The sequence below is a fragment of the Hemitrygon akajei genome, chromosome 6, assembly GCF_048418815.1.
Source record: "Hemitrygon akajei chromosome 6, sHemAka1.3, whole genome shotgun sequence".
NCBI classification, from domain to species: domain Eukaryota; kingdom Metazoa; phylum Chordata; class Chondrichthyes; order Myliobatiformes; family Dasyatidae; genus Hemitrygon; species Hemitrygon akajei.
Window position 1 is genome coordinate 7,303,596 of NC_133129.1, and position 20,175 is coordinate 7,323,770.

Sequence of the window (20,175 nt, forward strand, 5' to 3'; positions counted from 1 at the left end):
AATATCGAACAGTACCGCACCGGAATAGGCTCTTTGGCCTACAAAGTTGTACCTAAAGAATGAAAATAATGGTGAGATCTAAATAATTATTAATTAAAGGGGCTGTGTCCACACACCTTCCACCACCCTAATCCCTGTTCTGAGCTAGTCTATGCTTTTGTATTGTGGGGGAGGTGTGGCCCTGCCTGTGACCCCCAGGCTGGGGGCAGTGAGTCCTTTCCTGCAATAGGAGTGGAGCCCGGGCTGGACTGAGCTCATGGTGCCAGTCTCTCTTCAAAGTGTGCTCTCTGCATTGGGAAGTGAGGGGTTACTGTGGCCCAGGCTGGGCTCCGCTCATGTGCTGCTCTCTCCCCGCAGAGTGCTCCCTCTGCAGCAGCTCGACCTGTCTCACTGTGTGACCAGCTCCTCTGCCATCCTGCAAATCCTGCGGCGCTGCCACCAGCTCCTGGGGCTCAGTCTGGAGGGGCTGTTGCTGTCCGACGATGTCATCAGGTGAGGAGCTGGTGCGGGTGGGGAGGCTCGGGGGTTGTTGTCGGTGCTCGGGCTAACTTGCTGCTCACTGTTTGTTTGTAGGGCTGTTGGCCACAGCAAGAAACTGCTCCGGCTCAATCTCTCCAGCTGTTCCCGGTTCGGGCCTGACTCCCTCAACCAGATGTTGAACAGCTGTCCCAGGTAAGTGTGGCAGGGGAGAGGCCTGAAGAACTAAGTTGGAGTGGTGTGGTGGGACTGTGAGAATGCGAGTTGATTTGGTGGGTCAGGGACTGATGCTGCACCCCCACTGTCTGAGACCCAGGTTTGATCCAGACCTCGGGTGCCTCTGTGTGTGGAGTTTGCACATTCTCCGTGACACTGTGGCTTTTTCCATCAGCTTTGATTTTCCCCACATCCCATGAATGTGGGCTCTGTCCTGTGGCAGGTGTTAGATTCTGGGGGTGGGGGGGGAAGAAGGAATATGGGGCCAAGGTGGGAGGGAGTAGGTATGATTGTATCCCCTCACTTTCTGTGCCTTCTCCCCAGGCTGGATGAGCTGAATGTCTCATGGTGTGAGTTTGGGCTGGAGCATATACAGGTGCTGGTCACACACGTACCCAGCACTGTGACACAGCTCAACATCAGTGGCCACAGGCACTGCCTCCGGAACGCTGGTAGGTGACGGCCCCAACCCCTCCGGCACAGCTCTGCACCACTGTTCAACACACTCAGACCTTTCGGCTCACCATATGTCTGTGCCAAATTAAACTACCGTAGATTCCGTATTATAAGCCGCTACTTTTTCCCCACATTTTGAACAGCTTTGAACTCTGCGGCCTATAATCCAGAGCGGCTAATACATGTTTTTTTTTCATGCCGCCTCGTAAACATTTTGCCTCGTAACAGTAGACCAATAAAATTGATGAGTAGTTCACAGAGGTCCAATGAAATTGTACGATAAATCAAGCGCACTTTCACAATTAAATTATTGTAAATCAGTCATTTGTACTCACCCTCATCAACATGGAAAATACTCGAAGAAAAGCAAGACCCGAGTGCGTCAGACCCGATTAGACCCGATCGCATTGCGCAAGCGTGTCAGACCCGATTAGACCCGATCGCATTGCGCAAGCGCGTCAGACCCGATTAGACTCGATCGCAATGCGCAAGCGCGTCAGACCCGATCGCATTGCGCAAGCGCATTAGACCCGAGCGAAAACGCTGCTTTTAAGTTAAAGTCGATCAATAACTTTTCCTGGTAGGCTGCAGTATATATATTTTTACCAGTCGCTAGGAGATATTGGAATGTTGTTTGTGCTGTTCAGTAAAAAAGTATATGCAACGTAATTTGTGTTACCGATACGTGTGTATATTTAAAAGTAGCGGTGCGGCCTAAAATCCGGTGCGGCCTTTACAATTAAAAAATTGATTTTATTTCTAAAATTAGAGCCTGCGGCTTTTAATCAGGTGCGCTCTGTAGTCCGGAATCTACGGTAATCTTCTGCCTGCATGTAGCCCGTACTCTTTCATTCCCTGCCTGTTCATGTCTCTCGTTCAATGGTTGCATCACCCTGGTATGGAGGGGTTGCTGCACAGGATCGGAAAAAGCTGCTGACATTTGTGAACTCCGCCAGCTCCATCGTGGGCACTAACCTCCCCAGTTACCAGGGCACCTTCAAAAGGTGATGTCTCAGAAAGGCATCATTAAGGACCCCATCAACCAGGACATGCCCTCTTCTCGTTGCTACCATTGAGGAGGAAGGGAACCCCAAGACGCACAGTCAACATTTCAGAAACAGCTTCTACCCCTTTGGCAGTTAGTTTTTTGAATAGATAATGAATCCATGAACACAACCTCAATTGCCCCCCCTCTCTTTTTACACTAATATTGTAATTTATAGTTATTATGTATTGCAATATACTGCTGCTGCTAAACAAATTTCACAACATATGCCAGAGATACCAATTCTGATCCTCTCTTAAAAGCCTCTTATACACCCATATCATATCTGCCACCAACATCTGTTCCAGGCACCCCCTCCCCACCCCCGACTGGTTTGCGATTCTCACCTTAACACTATGTCATCTAGTATCTGACTTTTCAACCTACTCTATTTCTGCTCCAGCTTTATAAACTCCCATCAGGTCTCCACTCAGCCTCTGAAGATCAAGTTATCCAACCTCTCCTTACAGCACATGCCCTCTAATCCAAGTCCAGGTGGACTTTCACACCCTCTCCAAAGCCTCCACATTCTTCCTCCAACAGGGCAACCAGACCTGTACTTGATTGGGATGGGGGTGCAAGGTGTGATCTGCCAGTTGCTGACGTCTTTGCTTTGTGCCTAGATGTGGAGGTTCTGTGCCAGCGATGTCCACAGATCACCAACCTGGACATGAGGTGAGTCACTGCTGTTCACCGCACTTCCTAGGTTGCCTCCACTACTTTCAGCATCTAACTGTGCTCTCTCCCTCAGTGACAGCACGATGCTCACGCCGGAATGTTTCCCTGCTCTCCATCAACTCTCTCACCTCCAGCACCTGGGCCTCAGCAGATGCCATGAGATCCCTCCAGCAGCTCTTGTGTAAGTGTAGGGGCCTCTCACTGTCTGTTAGTGGCTCAGCCACACAGCAACAAAACCCCACACTCAATGCTGAGTTCTGTCCTTTAACTTGGTTAGAAGGAGGGGAAAATCGGCCAGGGCTCTGTAAATCCTGTTTGAAAGGCTGCCAGTAGTGCAGTGCTGTGGAAGTGTTGTCACTTGCTGATTTGTTTGCCTGTTGTGTGCAGGGAGCTGAGGGAGATCATCTCCCTGAAAACGCTGAGTATTTATGGGCTGGTGCGAGACTCCACACTCAACGTAAAGGAGCTGATTCCTCAGATTAAGATCAACGCCTTTCCTCTGACAAGCATCGCTCGGCCAACTCCAGGCCATGGCAAAAGTCGGACCATCTGGGGCATTACCTGTAGGCTGGAGATGCGCACCCTCTGAGCACTTGGACCATTCTAACGCACACTACAGCAGAGATCCCAGGGCCTGGGATTGGCTCCCATGTTTGATGGGATGGATGCCACCTGGACAGAGTAGCAGGAGCTTGTATTAACCAGGAATTGGGAAGTAAAAGATTGTACAGGAGCTACCGAAGCTTGACAGGGACTACAAGGCACAGGTAGTGTAGGTGCCGAGTTCTGCGAGAAGCCCAACAAACAGGACAGGGTGATAGAGCACACAGCTGTCACCGGAATGGAGTTGGCGAAAAGATCTATCCTGTGTCGTGAATGAGCACTGTGCCTGCACTGTCAGCCCCTCGTGTATAGACTGCAGTGGTTACAGTTCCTGTTTCATATGTAAGTCAATAAACACATGGAATGTTTGTTTATCTGTGGAAGATATGTGGCATTAAGTAGTTCTTCCCTCCTAGTCTGGGAGGGAAGAGGAGGGTATGGTGTCAGTGGTCCAGACTGTGTGGGACACTGGAAGTAGAACCTGAATTATAGTCATAGAGCACTGCAGCACAGAAACAGACCTTCAGAACATCTAGTCTATGCCCACCTATTAATCTGCCTTGTCTCACCCACCCTCACCTGGTCTAAATCCCTCCCAGCAAGGTACCTATCCAAATTTCTCTTAAATGTTGAAATTGAACCCACATCACCAGGATGCTGGCAGCTTATTCTACACTCACCACCCTCTGAGTGGAGAAGTTACCTCTAAACATTTTACCCATGACTTCTAGTTCTAGTCTCACCCAACCTGAAAAAGCTACTTACTTTTACTGTATCTATAAACCTCAATGTATTCCTTTATCAAATCTCCCTTCATTCTTCAATGCTCCAGGGATTAAAGTCCTAATCTATTTAATCTTTCCCTACAACTCAGACTCCTTGTAAATTTTCTCTCCCTTTTTCAATCTTATTGGTCTTCCCTGTAAGTAGGTGACCAGAACTGCACACAACACTCCAACTGTGGTCGCAGCAACATTGGTATAGCTGCATCATGACGTCCCAGACCCTGACTAATACAGACAAGTTTGCTAAACAGCTTGTCAACCTGTATTTCAACTTTCAGGGAACTGAGATACACATCCTGTCTGCCAGATCACACCTGAGTAGACAACCCTAACCCCAGACTATACAGCTGCAATACACAGTTCTGCAAATTCCTTCCTGGATCTCCTTCCTCTTCCTACTGGTCTATAAACCAGCCATGGTTCTATTCTTCCTAACCTAAAACAGATTGGGGCCTTTGCTTACTAGGCACCTGTCTCTCCAACTATGCCATATTCTCCTGAACACCATCACAGGCCGTACAGTACCTGCAGCTCCCTGACCCAGCTTGTTGCAGCAGGAGCCTGAACGTCTGGTGTTTCCAGGGAGGGTCATCTGAAAGCCACAGACCAAATGAGAGAGTTAAAGACGAGTGGCTCTGCTCAGGCTCCGCAGCAGCTCAGAGTTGGGAGAACAGAGCAAAAGTATACAGCAAACTCATTGAAGATGCTAGAGAGTATTTAAAAATAATGCTTTATTCAGCTTCCTTTTTGATGGCTCCAGTCCCTCCCTCTGCTTAGGTCAGTGAATGAGGTATTGGCTCAGTCCAAGCTGATAAAATATTTCCTGTCCAGAGAGCCCCTCCCAGCCAGAGAGGGCACAGCTCAGGAACGGTGTAGATGGCACACACCTGCCAGTGAGCTTCTTGCTTAGGGTCACACCCACACTACACCAAACCACCCTGGCACCAGTTCAGTGCCTCCAGGTCAGGCAAGCACCACACAATCCAGGTTCAGTAGTCCCATCCTTTGGCAGGGATTCCCTCTTCCAGCAGCACTGTGCACAAAGCGTCCTCCTCCTCCACAGTTAAAGTGGCAACTGCTCCATCGTTGAACTCGAACGAGGTCCCTCCATCTACCACCATACAGGCATCCCAGCACCTGGAGCGAATCGACATTCTGGAGGAGGAGCAGAGCAAAGGCTGGGACCTCGGGTTTGTGCAGCACTCAGACACCATCCGACACTCAAAGGCTTTGCCACCCCAAAACCTCAACCATTTCTCCCCCTCCCAAAAGCTGCCTGACCTGCAGAGCTTTCACTAGAATGATGGGTCGTGAACAAAGGAATTGGGGTCCTCACAGTAGCCTGGTTGTTTGGTGGCAGGGCAGGGTGAAATGCACCCAAGTACTGTTTACTGTTCAAGTCCATTAAATTGCAGTCTCCACACCCGCTCAAGTTAAATTGCATCTGCCATTCCTTTGCTCACTGCCCAGTCCTACAGCTGTGTGCGCAAGGTAACACGTCTATACAGGAAGATCCCACTCAGGGTCTTCTAGAAGGGAAAATCTGACAAGCTCTTCAACAGTAAGACTGCAGGAAGTAGGGGAGCAGCTGGGAGAAGCCCAGAGACATACGCACTTGCTGGTAAAGCCGCGATGCAGGGTGCTGGTGAACACTCTGTTTACGATGGGCTCCCGAATGCTAAAGAAAAGCCTCGGCTCCTCGGGGGAGAAGATCAGCGAATCATTGTAGTGGTCGGTGACTACAAAAGAAAGCAAAGGGTAAATTCAAACCACGCGCAGTTGTCTGTGAGGATATTCTGCTTTGTGTCATGCTAGCCACCTCCCATACAGTACACAACCCTGGGGATAACTGTGCTGAATCCAGAGAGACCCCCTCCATCTGTTAACTGACAGACCTGACCCAAGCCGAGCTTTCTGCAGCACCAGTCCGTCACTGCGGGATCTCACACTAGGGGAGCGACTCACAACAGGAGGGGTGGTACTGACCTGGTCAGTCAGAATTGCTCATTGGACCCAGGCCTCGAGATACCTCGCAGTACAGGGTCCCACATAATATGAGCTGCCTACCATGCCCTTCTGCGACGTGCCAAGGAGATCATTGTACAGGAAGGTGTTGTACAGGGCAGGACCGTGCATTAGGTTTTTAAGTGAGTTCACTGACAACCCTTCTACTTGTCCATTCTCCGACATATGTGGTGTAGGAGGGGTTGCAGACCCTGTTTGAATATCTGAAGGTGATGCTCCTCAGGTTCTGGTTATATTTCAGTCCCATTCTCCTGCTAAATGGGCACCCAGTACAGAAGAAGGTGGATTGCTTGGAGGATTTAATGGTGGGTTTGCTCTGGGCCTGGCCAAAATGGCCATTCACAGGTCCAGGCAGTGGCAAGACAAAGGCTCTGCCAAGGCTGACTGGCCCTCTTCCAAGGATATGTTCACCCGCCCAGCTGTCCTTGCAGAGGGAGCACGCAGTCACGATAGGTATGGGGTGGGATTTCTGCGGTGGTGGTCCCACCCGAGTATAGACAGTAATGATACTTGTATTTTTGTAAAATGGAGCGGTATCTGGGTGGTGGGGAGGGAGGCATACTGGGGGGGGGGGGAGTGGAGGAGAGATAAAACAAACAGCACTCACCTTGTTCCACAGACTCTCGATCCATCTGCAGGGCCACGTGGCCTCTCTTCTGTGCTGAAGGGCAGAGGGAAAGGGAGGTCACATTAGCACCCAGCCCGCAGGCAATCTGCTCTCCGTCTCTGAGGTACTGCACCAGCAATTACCACGTCAAACTAAGCTGCTGGTGTAGGAGATAACACTAACCCTGATGGGGTTAGCAGGAGCTGGCAAAATTTGACGAATGAAAACTAGAGCAGCTGAACCAAAAATTTGTTTGTGCAGAGACAAGCTTGACAGTATGTTAAAACGACAGTTATGTGGGCAGGTTCACTGAGGGACAGAGGGGAGAGTGATGTGGGAAAAGTGAAAAGGCTGTGATCTGGAGACTGAATGAGGGTGGGGGGGTGGAATGGTGATGGATATGGGTGTAGGAGGTTGTAGGTGTGGATTTCTAAGTATAGTAGTGAGCGCTTTGTACTCAGGGTGCAGGGTGTGTTTGTACCACACTTGTGCTCCTCTGGTCAGGTTGAGTCCGTTGAGGGCCGGACCACACCAGTGAGGGACAAATCTAGGCAAACCCAGGCAGCCAGCACTTCACTGGCTCAAACTGTTCTGCCAGTTAGACAGCCCAAGCCCTCCAATGTTCAGTGTCAAATCAATGTAGTGTAATGGCACCATCTCAGAGTCATAGAGCGCAGAAACAGGCCATTCAACCCATCTCATCCATACTAAATGCCCATCTGAGTAAGTACCATTTGTTCAAGTTTGATGCAAATCTTTTGCTTCCCAAGGACCTGGCCAAAACTCTTATTGTAATTAAACGCACCTCAGCCACTTCCCCTGGCAGCTCATTCCATACTTCCACCATCCCCAGTGTGGGAAAAATCGTTCCACAGGTCCCCTTTGAATCTCTCCTCCCATCTTAAACTCATTTACCTGTACTCCTCTGTTCTACATTTCCCAGGCTGTTCTGGTTCACCTTACCAGATTAGGGCACCTTGCAACTGTCCATCTTCCAGTGAGGTCGGTCCTCCTCATTCCCTGCACTCTGAGCTGGAACTAACCAGGACTGGTAACTAGCCACAGGGTCCTTGCCTATTCTGCCCACTGTTGAGAACATCTTTACAAACAGTTGCCTCCAGAAGACAGCATTCATCATCAAGAACTTTCTCTATTCAGGACATGTCCCATAGAACATTACAGCACAGAAACAGGCCTTTTGGCCCTTCTTGGCTGTGCCAAACCATTTTTCTGCCTAGTCCCACTGACCTGCACCTGGACCATATCCCTCCATACACCTCTCATCCATGTACCTGTCCAAGTTTTTCTTAAATGTTAAAAGTGAGCTTGCACTCCCACCACTCTCTGCGTGAAGAAGCCCCCCCTAATGTTCCCTTTAAACTTTTCCCCCTTCACCCTTAACCCATGATTTTTTTTTTCCTCCCCTAGCCTCAGTGGTAAAAGCCCGCTTGCATTCACTTTATCTATACCCATCATAATTTTATACACCTCTATCAAATCTCCCCTCATTCTCCTACGCTCCAGGGAATAAAGTCCTAACCTATTCAACCTTTCTCTGTAACTCAGTTTCTCAAGTCCCAGCAACATCCTTGTAAACCTTCTCTGCACTCTTCCAACCTTATTAATATCCTTCCTGTAATTCGGTGACCAAAACTGAACACAATACTCCAAATGCAGTCTCATCAATGTCTTATACAACCTCACCATTACATTCCAACTCTTATACTCAATACTTTGATTTATAAAGGCCAATGTACCAAAAGCTCTCTTTACAACCCTATCTACTTGTGACGCCACTTTTAGGGAATTATGTATCTGTATTCCCAGATCCCTTTGTCCTATTGCACTCCTCAGTGTCCTACCATTTACCTTGTATGTTCTACCTTGGTTTGACCTTCCAAAGTGCAATACCTCACACTTGTCTGCATTAAACTCCATCTGCCATTTTTCAGCCCATTCCTCCAACTGGTCCAACTCCCTCAGCAAGCTTTGAAAACCTTCCTCACTGTCCACTACACCTCCAATCTTTGTATCATCAGCAAATTTGCTGATCCAATTTGCCACATTATCATCCAGATCACTGATATAGATGACAAATAACAATGGACCCAGCACTGATCCCTGTGACACGCCACTAGTCACAGGCCTCCACTCAGAGTAGCAATCCTCCACTACCACTCTCTGGCTTCTCCCACTGAACCAATGTCTAATCCAATTTACTACCTCTCCATGTATACCTAATGACTGAATCTTCCTAACTAACCTCCCATACGGGACCTTGTCAAAGGCCTTACTGAAGTCCATGTATACAACATCCACTGCCTTCCCTTCATCCACTTTCCTGGTAACTTCCTCGAAATACTCTAATAGACCCACCACACACAAAGCCATGCTGACTTTTTCTAATAAGTCCCTGTCTATCCAAATACTTGCAGATCTTATCTCTTAGTATTCCTTCCAATAATTTACCTACTACCGATGTCAAACTTACCGGCCTATAATTTCCCAGCTTACTTTTTGAGTCTTTTTTATACAACGGAACTACATGAGCTATCCTCCAATCCTCTGGCACCTGACCCGTGGATAAAGACATTTTAAATATTTCTGCCAGGGCCCCTTCTCATTTCTACCATCAGGGAGTGTGTGCAGGAGCCTGAAGACTCCTGTTTTTTGGAACAGCACCATTAGATTTCTGAGCAGTCCATTAACATCTTCATTCCTTTTTTTTTTTTTTTGTAATTTTATCTTTGCTGCTACAAAATTACAGATTTTAGGCCATGTCAGTGATAATAAATCTGATTCTGAGCTGTGCATCATACTCACCGATCAGTAAAAGATCTTCCACCTCTTGACTGGCCAACTTGTTAATGTTGTAAGACCTGAGAGAGAGTGGGAGTGAGTCACAAAATGCAACTCAACCACCAAACTGACCCTGACGCAAGATAGTTCCATATCCCTCTAAACCTTTCTAATCTATGTACCCGTCCAACTGTTTTTAACAGTTCATTCCACTTCCATGTCACCCTTTATGTAGCTCGCACCCTCAGTTTCTTGTTAAATATCTCCCCTTAGTTCTTGATTTCCTGAATCTGGAAATAATGCAATGAGTATTCACCCTGTCTGTCCCCTCTATATTGTCACCCCTCAATCTCCTATGTTCCCTTTAACTTCGCCCCTGAAGTCCTGCCAACATCCTTGCAAATCCCAGTTGCTTGAAAGTGGTGTCACAGGTAGACAGGTGAAGTGCAGTAAGGGTGTCATTACAGATTACAGGGCGAAGGCAGGAGAGTGGTATCGACAGAGATAATAAATCAGCCATGATTGCCACAGTTGCTACTGCACCTGTCTGATGAACACAGGGGTTGGGGACAGGACCACAGTATAACCCCAATATGGGGGAGGGGGCATGGGTCCCATAGGCCTGGTGACTTCAACAGTCTCAACCCTCAGTGAGAGGGTGTTGATCAGGAAATTCTTTCTGCAGTTCAGATACATCCCCAAACCCCACCACCATACCAGGCCCTGGATCCAGTCCCGGTGCAGACATTGAGACCAGAATTCTTGTGCTTCTCCCAGGGTCCATTGTCAATGGAGATCTCATAGTACGATGGCCTGGGGGGGAAAAAAAGAGGACAGCACTGTTGATATACTGTGGGAAGGAGGAAGGGACGGGGAAGACCAACCACACGTGGGTGAGTGCAGACTGGAGTAGGTAGACCCACTGAGGTGGTGGTTAGGGGGTTGGAGCCGCAGTGGGCGTTTGGTAACTCACCGGGATGACAGCGATTCTCCCACAAACACCTCATTGAGAGCCCTGACTGGCAGCAGCTTGGACTGATCACTGACCCGACTGCCCACACCTGTTGGGACCAGACCAGATTCAGTAACACAGGAAATCCAAAACAACACAACACAAAATGCTGGAGGAACTCAGTGGGTCAGGCAGCATCTATGGAAAAGAGTAGTCAGCATTTTGGGGTGAGAATCTTCATCAGGACTGGAAAGAAAGGGGGAAGAAATACAAGGTGGTATGTGATAGGTGGGGGGGGGGGAAAGTAAGAGCTGGGAAGTCAATGGTGAAAGAAATACAGGGCTGGAGAAGGGGATCCTGATAGGAGAGGGCAGAATACCATGAAAGAAAGGGAAGGGGGAGGAGCACCAGAAGCAGGCGATGGGTAGGGAAGGAGATGAGGTGAGAGGGAGAAACAAGAATAGGGGATGGTGGTGGGGGGGGGGTGAATTACCAGTTTAAGAAATTGATGTTAATGCCATCAGGTTGGAGACTACCCAGATGGAATATAAGGTGTTGCTCCTCCAACCTGAGTGTGGCCTCATCAGAATCTGTACGTTACCAATGTCGCAAACTACAAACCCTGATCGTAACCCGGTATCACTGTTTCAGACCTCACGTCAGCAGTATCAGTTTCAGACCCCACTCATTACCCAGTGTCGCCATACGACAGACTCCACACGTTACCGGTAGCAATATGTGTCGGACCCCATACGTTACCATTGTTCGTGGCCTTGCGATGGGCCGTGGTGTGCTGCTCCAGGCTCAGCTGCTGTTCATGCAGGTCCACAGGGGTGGCATTGAACCCCACCCCTTCCAGGCAAATCCTGATCCTCTGCCTCCACTGCCACCTGCAGGGAGAGGAGACAGTCAGTGAGTGGGGCTGTGCTGCGTCTCTTTCCCCGCTCCTATATGGGGTCAGCAACAATGTCCCTTCAATGAAGCAGAATACGAACCTTCTCCAACAGCTTCCCGGATCACTGGGCGTTCTCCCAGGGCAGGTGGCATGTAAACACACAAGGAACCCATATCCTCACACAGAGGGTTTGTGCTAATGAGACATTTCCTCATTATTACCATCATGAAGATATTCAATGTTTTACGAACAAGTTCTTCCCCTTTGCCATCAGATTTCTGAATGTACAATGAACCCCTCAACACTCTCAGTATTCCTTTGTTTTTGTACTATTAGAGTATTATATCTTCCACAAAACAACAAATCTCACATCATTCAAGTCAGTGATAAACCAGATTCTGATTCCACAGTAGTGGGATGGGGGCCAACAACAGTACCATGTCAGCAAGAGGAAGGGTTGAAAAGACAAGGGCTTCTGAGGAGAAGGACAGACAGGCCCATGTTAATGAACACGAGGACACTGATGGGCTAAAGTGTGTTTATTTCAACACAAGGAGTATGACGGATAAGACAATGAATTTAGTCTGGATCAGTAAAGGGAACTGATGAAGTGACCTTTACAGGGACTTGGTTGCGAGGACAAGAACAGCAGATGCAAGAGGTGTGGGTATTACATCACTCAGAGAGGACATCTACTGAGGCAGTATGGGTAGAGCTTGGGAATGCAGTGTAGGTACAATCACTCCAGTGTGGTTTGACTATACGCCTCCCAAAAGCCACTGAGAGTTTGAGGGACAGATCATAGACATATAAAAGTAGCAAGGTTGTCAAGAGTGACCAACGTCCTGTCATCATCAGGAACTTCCTAAGTGCCAGAGGTTAGATGTGTCCACATTGACACAGTCTAGCCAGGGAAGGGGCCCTACTGAGTCTTGTCACGGGAAACAAGCCTGGGCAAGTGATTGGAGTTTTGGGGAGGGGGTGGCATTTTGGGAACTGTGATCATAACTTGCTAAGTTATCAGAGAGTTATGGAAAAGGATAGATTGGACGTTGGGAGAAAATGCTAAAGTGGGGAAAAGCGATATTAGACAGAAACCTGGCACTGCAAATTCACAGCACTGTTGGAAGGCCCAGTCAGTATAAGATCAGCTGGACTGAATTCAGGACCGACATGTTTCCATGGGAAAGAAAAACATGGCTGGCAATGTTCAGGAACTGCGGATGATGAGATATGAACGCTTAGTTTATAAAGTACAAGGATAGTGTGAGGTTTTGGAAAGTCAGGCAGACCTTTGAGAAACGTAAAGGAAGTAGGAAAGACTTACAGGGAATTCCGTTGCCTAAAAAGAAAATTATTTTTATTTCAAGTTTCAGTACATTTACTGGCCCTTGCCACGTTACACCAATGTGACCAATTAAGCCGTATGTCTACGGAATGTGGGAGGAAAATGGAGCAGAGGAAGCACACGCTGTCACAGGGAAAACCCTTACAGATAGCAGGAGGAATTAAACCCAGGTCAATAGCATTATGCTAACTGCTACACTACCACCCACAAAAATGTCCTTGGTGAATAAGATTAAGGAAAATCCTATGGCATTTTAAATGAGGGCAGCTATGGAGAGGGTAATACAGGGCAAGGATAAGGGAGGTATTTTTTTTTTCCTGAAGCCAGAGGACACAAAATAGCTGGTAGCACAGACAACAATGAAGGTTATCAAAAATCACAGGGATTGTGATCAGCTAGGAAATGTACTGAAATATAAATTGCAGGCCCTTTGGCCCACAAACCCAACTCTAAGATCAATCTAACCCTTCCCTCCATTTTTCTATCAGCTATGTGCCTAAGAGTTTCTTAACTGCCTGTAATGTATCTGTCTCAACCATCCCACACCCACCCGTCATGTATAAAAAAGGAATGAAAGGGTTACCGTATGAGGAATGCCTGACAACTCTTGGGCTGTATTCCCTAGAGTTCAGGAGAATGGGGGGGGGGGAATCTCAGAAACATTCCAAATGTTAAAAGGCCTGAACAGATTAGATATGGCAAAGTTATTTCCCATGGTAGGGGAGTCCAGGTCAAGAGGGCACGATTTCAGGATTGAAGGACATCCTTTTAGAACTGAGATGCAGAGAAATTACTTTAGTCAGAGGGTGGTAAATATGTGGAATTTGTTGCCACGAGTGGCTGTGGAGGCCAGGTCATTGGGTGTATTTAAGGCAGAGATAGATAGGTCCTTCATAAGCCAGGACATCAAAGAGTACGGGGTGAAAGCAAAGAAGTGTGGATAACAGGAAGAATTGGATCAGCCCATGGTTGAATGGAGCACTCGATGGGCCGAATGGCCTACTTCTGTTCCTATATCTTATGGTCTGAAAAAACCTCTCCCCCAATTGCCTTAAAATAATGCCCTTTTCATATTAGCCATTTCCACACTGGGGAAAAGTCTCTGGCTGTCCACTTGATCAACGCCTCTTATCATCTTGTATACATTGTTCAAGTCATTTCTCATCCCTTTTTACTTCAAAGAGAAAAGCCTTAGCTCACTCAGCTTATCCTCTTAAGACATGATCTCCATTAACACCAATTCCATTTACTGGCATCTTTCAATGTCTAAGACTAAGGAGCCGGTGGTGGACCTGAGGAGGGCTAAGGCACCGGTGACCCGTTTCCATCCAAGGGGTCAGTGTGGACATGGTGGAGGATTACAAATACCTGGGGATACGAATTGACAAACTGGACTGGTCAAAGAACACTGAGGCTGTCTACAAGAAGGGGCAGAGACGTCTCTATTTCCTGAGGAGACTGAGGTCCTTTAACATCTGCCGGACGATGCTGAGGATATTCTACGAGTCTGTGGTGGCCAGTACTATCATGTTTGCTGTTGTGTGCTGGGGCAGCAGGCTGAGGGTAGCAGACACCAACAGAATCAACAAACTCATTCGTAAGGCCAGTGATGTTGTGGGGGTGGAACTGGACTCCCTGACGATGGTGTCTGAAAAGAGGATGCTGTCCAAGTTGCATGCCATCTTGGACAATGACTCCCATCCACTCCATAATGTACTGGTTAGGCACAGGAGTACATTCAGCCAGAGACTCATTCCACTGAGATGTAACACTGAGTGTCATAGGAAGTCATTCCTACCTGTGGCCATCAAACTTTACAACTGCTCCCTCGGAGTGTCAGACACCCTGAGCCAATAGGCTGGTCCTGGACTTATTTCCACTTGGCATGATTAACTTATTATTATTTAATTATTTATGGTTTTATATTGCTATATTTCTTCACTGTTCTTGGTTGGTGCGGCTGTAACAAAACCCAATTTCCCTCGGGATCAATAAAGTATGTCTGTCTGTCTGTCTGATCACAGTGGACTTTTACTATCCATTTTGATATCGTTTACTAGCTTGCTTTCATATTTCATCTTTTCCCTTCTAACTTCCTAATCCTCTGTTTTCCCACTAATTTTTGCTTTGTTCTATGCCCTCTCTTTTGCTTTTTGATTAGCTTTGACTTCTCGTCAGCCACGGTTGTACTATTTTGCCATTTGAGTATTTCTTTGTTTTTGGAATACATCTATCCTGCACCTTTCTTATTTTTCCCAGAAACTCAAGCCAATTTACTTTGGCCAACTCATCTCTCATATCACTGTAATTTCCTTTACTCCACTGAAATACTGCTCCATCAGAATTTACTTGCTCCCTATCAAATTTCAAGTTGAAATCAATCATATTGTGATCACTGCCTCCTCAGGGTTATTTTACTTTAAGCTCGTTAATGACCTCCGGTTCATTACATAACACCCAGTCCAGTATAGCTGACCCCCCAGTAGGCTCAACGACAAACTCAAAAAGCTATCTCATAGGCATTCAACAAACTCACTCTCCAGAGATCCACTTTCAACCTAATTTTCCCAATCGACTTATATGTTGAAATCTCTCGTGACTATATAACATTGCCCTTTTGACATGCCTTTTCTATTTCCTGTTGTAATCTTAAGTTCATATCCCAGCTACTGTTGGGAGGCCTGTATATAACTGCCATCAGGGTCCTTTTACACTTGTAGTTTCTTAACTTAACCCACAAGGATTAAACATCTTCCAACCCAATGTCACATCTTTCTACTGATTTGATGACATTCTTCACTAGCACAGCCGCACCATCCCCTTTGCCTACCTTCCTACCCCTCCGATATAACCTGTAACCTTGGACATTCAGCTCCCAACTACAACCATCCTTCAGCCACGATTCAGTGATGGCCACATCACACCTGACAATCTGTAATACTGGAACAAGTCCATCCACCTTATTTCTTATACTACACACATTGATACCCACCCCTGCTGGATGCAATTATGTCCAATCATCTGCCTGCCCTCCCCGACAGTCTGACTGCATGCTATCTTTGCTTTTTTTTACCAATTGTCCTATCCTGAGTCCCTTCACTACACTACCCACCCTCTGCCAAATTAGCTTAAACCCTCACCAACAGCTCTAACAAACCTGCCAGCGAGAGTATCGGTCCCCCTCGGGTTCAGGTGCAAGCCGTCCCTTTTGAAAAGGTCATTCGTCCCCCAGAAGAGATCCCAATGATCCGAGAACCTGAAGCCCTGCCCCCTGCACCAGCTTCTCAGCCACACATTAATTTGACAGATCATCCTGCTTCTCAGGTTTCTACCAGGCTCTCTAAATTCTCTTGAGGACTCATTGTTTTTCCTTTCTGGAGCCACATTTCTGCAAGAGCAAGTATGCAGCAGTTCCTCATCAGTCGCTAGAGCAGCCGCAGATAAACACAATACAGCTCATGAACTTTTATCTTCTGAATCAACCAAGCACTAGGGACTGTGTCAAGGCCCACTTTTTGCACTAAAGCCCACCTCACCTGAACTCTCCCTGTTGAAGCTTCCTGAGTGCGTCGGAAAAGCAGTGAGTGTATTTCAGTGGAAGACATAGGTGTCCCAGAGACCTACAGAGAGAGCAGTCAGCACTTAGTGATAGCCAGGGAGACAGAGCCATTACAGAACACACGGTAACACCAGGGAGACAGAGCCATTACAGAACACACAGCAACACCAGGGAGACAGAGCCATTACAGAACACACGGTAACACCAGGGAGACAGAGCCATTACAGAACACACAGCAACACCAGGGAGACAGAGCCATTACAGAACACACGGCAACACCAGGGAGACAGAGCCATTACAGAACACACGGTAACACCAGGGAGACAGAGCCATTACAGAACACACAGCAACACCAGGGAGACAGAGCCATTACAGAACACACGGTAACACCAGGGAGACAGAGCCATTACAGAACACACAGCAACACCAGGGAGACAGAGCCATTACAGAACACACGGTAACACCAGGGAGACAGAGCCATTACAGAACACACGGCAACACCAGGGAGACAGAGCCATTACAGAACACACGGCAACACCAGGGAGACAGAGCCATTACAGAACACACAGCAACACCAGGGAGACAGAGCCATTACAGAACACACGGTAACACCAGGGAGACAGAGCCATTACAGAACACACGGCAACACCAGGGAGACAGAGCCATTACAGAACACACGGTAACACCAGGGAGACAGAGCCATTACAGAACACACGGCAACACCAGGGAGACAGAGCCATTACAGAACACACGGCAACACCAGGGAGACAGAGCCATTACAGAACACACAGCCACACCAGGGAGACAGAGCCATTACAGAACACACGGCAACACCAGGGAGACAGAGCCATTACAGAACACACGGCAACACCAGGGAGACAGAGCCATTACAGACACACGGCAACACCAGGGAGACAGAGCCATTACAGAACACACAGCCACACCAGGGAGACAGCCATTACAGAACACACAGCCACACCAGGGAGACAGAGCCATTACAGAACACACAGCCACACCAGGGAGACAGCCATTACAGAACACACGGCAACACCAGGGAGACAGAGCCATTACAGAACACACAGCAACACCAGGGAGACAGAGCCATTACAGAACACACGGCAACACCAGGGAGACAGAGCCATTACAGACACACGGCAACACCAGGGAGACAGAGCCATTACAGAAAACACAGCCACACCAGGGAGACAGAGCCATTACAGACACACGGCAACACCAGGGAGACAGAGCCATTACAGAACACACAGCCACACCAGGGAGACAGAGCCATTACAGAACACACGGCAACACCAGGGAGACAGAGCCATTACAGAACACACGGCAACACCAGGGAGACAGAGCCATTACAGAACACACAGCCACACCAGGGAGACAGAGCCATTACAGAACACACGGCAACACCAGGGAGACAGAGCCATTACAGAACACACGGCAACACCAGGGAGACAGAGCCATTACAGAACACACGGCAACACCAGGGAGACAGAGCCATTACAGAACACACGGCAACACCAGGGAGACAGAGCCATTACAGAACACACGGCAACACCAGGGAGACAGAGCCATTACAGAACACACGGCAACACCAGGGAGACAGAGCCATTACAGAACACACAGCCACACCAGGGAGACAGAGCCATTACAGAACACACAGCAACACCAGGGAGACAGAGCCATTACAGAACACACGGCAACACCAGGGAGACAGAGCCATTACAGAACACACGGCAACACCAGGGAGACAGAGCCATTACAGACACACGGCAACACCAGGGAGACAGAGCCATTACAGAACACACGGCAACACCAGAGAGACAGAGCCATTACAGAACACACGGCCACACCAGGGAGACAGAGCCATTACAGAACACACAGCAACACCAGGGAGACAGAGCCATTACAGAACACACGGCAACACCAGGGAGACAGAGCCATTACAGAACACACGGCAACACCAGGGAGACAGAGCCATTACAGACACACGGCAACACCAGGGAGACAGAGCCATTACAGAACACACAGCCACACCAGGGAGACAGAGCCATTACAGACACACGGCAACACCAGGGAGACAGAGCCATTACAGAACACACAGCCACACCAGGGAGACAGAGCCATTACAGAACACACGGCAACACCAGGGAGACAGAGCCATTACAGAACACACGGCAACACCAGGGAGACAGAGCCATTACAGAACACACAGCCACACCAGGGAGACAGCCATTACAGAACACACGGCAACACCAGGGAGACAGAGCCATTACAGAACACACAGCCACACCAGGGAGACAGAGCCATTACAGACACACGGCAACACCAGGGAGACAGAGCCATTACAGAACACACAGCCACACCAGGGAGACAGAGCCATTACAGAACACACAGCCACACCAGGGAGACAGAGCCATTACAGAACACACGGCAACACCAGGGAGACAGAGCCATTACAGAACACACAGCCACACCAGGGAGACAGAGCCATTACAGAACACACAGCCACACCAGGGAGACAGAGCCATTACAGAACACACGGCAACACCAGGGAGACAGAGCCATTACAGAACACACAGCCACACCAGGGAGACAGAGCCATTACAGAACACACGGCAACACCAGGGAGACAGAGCCATTACAGAACACACAGCCACACCAGGGAGACAGAGCCATTACAGACACACGGCAACACCAGGGAGACAGAGCCATTACAGAACACACAGCCACACCAGGGAGACAGAGCCATTACAGAACACACGGCAACACCAGGGAGACAGAGCCATTACAGAACACACAGCCACACCAGGGAGACAGAGCCATTACAGAACACACAGCAACACCAGGGAGACAGAGCCATTACAGAACACACAGCAACACCAGGGAGACAGAGCCATTACAGAACACACGGCAACACCAGAGAGACAGAGCCATTACAGAACACACAGCAACACCAGGGAGACAGAGCCATTACAGAACACACGGCAACACCAGAGAGACAGAGCCATTACAGAACACACAGCAACACCAGGGAGACAGAGCCATTACAGAACACACAGCAACACCAGGGAGACAGAGCCATTACAGAACACACGGCAACACCAGAGAGACAGAACCATTACAGAACACACAGCAACACCAGGGAGACAGAGCCATTACAGAACACACGGCAACACCAGGGAGACAGAGCCATTACAGAACACACGGCAACACCAGAGAGACAGAGCCATTACAGACACACGGCAACACCAGGGAGACAGAGCCATTACAGAACACACAGCTCAGCGAGGGGCAGAGATCGGGAAGATAAAAAATTGTTTTATTACATCCTGAGGACTGAGGAGAGAGTAGACACAGGTTCTGGGGTCTGAGTGGTGGGTACACCCTGTGGGGAGAGCAGAAACACAGGTTCTGGGGTCTGAGTGGTGGGTAAACCCTATGGGGAGAGCAGAAACGCAGGTTCTGGGGTCTGAGTGGTGGATACACCCTGTGGGGAGAGCAGAAACACAGGTTCTGGGGTCTGAGTGGTGGGTACACCCTGTGGGGAGAGCAGAAACACAGGTTCTGGGGTCTGAGTGGGGTTGGGGAGTAGTGGATACACCCTGTGGGGAGAGCAGAAACACAGGTTCTGGGGACTGAGTGGTGGGTACACCCTGTGGGGAGAGCAGAAACACAGGTTCTGGGGTCTGAGTGGGGTTGGGGAGTGGTGGATACATCC

At 48.6% G+C, this 20,175-nt stretch overlaps 2 protein-coding genes across 12 annotated transcripts in view; one reads left to right on the plus strand and one right to left on the minus strand.

Moving 5' to 3' along the window:
* The window catches only part of LOC140728830 (S-phase kinase-associated protein 2-like), a 31,212-nt gene extending 27,360 nt beyond the window's left edge, over positions 1-3,852 (plus strand). For all 9 annotated transcript variants that reach the window (XM_073047807.1, XM_073047808.1, XM_073047811.1 and 6 more), the window contains 6 exons: positions 358-492; positions 574-672; positions 1,018-1,145; positions 2,818-2,869; positions 2,946-3,053; positions 3,260-3,852. In XM_073047807.1, the coding sequence (XP_072903908.1) occupies positions 358-492; positions 574-672; positions 1,018-1,145; positions 2,818-2,869; positions 2,946-3,053; positions 3,260-3,461 (724 nt within the window). In that variant the 3' untranslated portion in view covers positions 3,462-3,852. The remainder of the gene's footprint in view (positions 1-357; positions 493-573; positions 673-1,017; positions 1,146-2,817; positions 2,870-2,945; positions 3,054-3,259) is intronic.
* A 1,122-nt stretch (positions 3,853-4,974) lies between these two features.
* nadk2 (NAD kinase 2, mitochondrial) overlaps positions 4,975-20,175 on the minus strand; it is a 45,813-nt gene continuing 30,612 nt past the window's right edge. For all 3 annotated transcript variants that reach the window (XM_073047815.1, XM_073047818.1, XM_073047816.1), the window contains 8 exons: positions 16,423-16,506; positions 11,403-11,533; positions 10,665-10,752; positions 10,409-10,504; positions 9,716-9,771; positions 6,893-6,946; positions 5,876-5,999; positions 4,975-5,415 (listed from right to left, as the gene is read on the minus strand). In XM_073047815.1, coding sequence (XP_072903916.1) covers positions 5,250-5,415; positions 5,876-5,999; positions 6,893-6,946; positions 9,716-9,771; positions 10,409-10,504; positions 10,665-10,752; positions 11,403-11,533; positions 16,423-16,506 — 799 coding nt within the window. In that variant the 3' untranslated portion in view covers positions 4,975-5,249. The remainder of the gene's footprint in view (positions 5,416-5,875; positions 6,000-6,892; positions 6,947-9,715; positions 9,772-10,408; positions 10,505-10,664; positions 10,753-11,402; positions 11,534-16,422; positions 16,507-20,175) is intronic.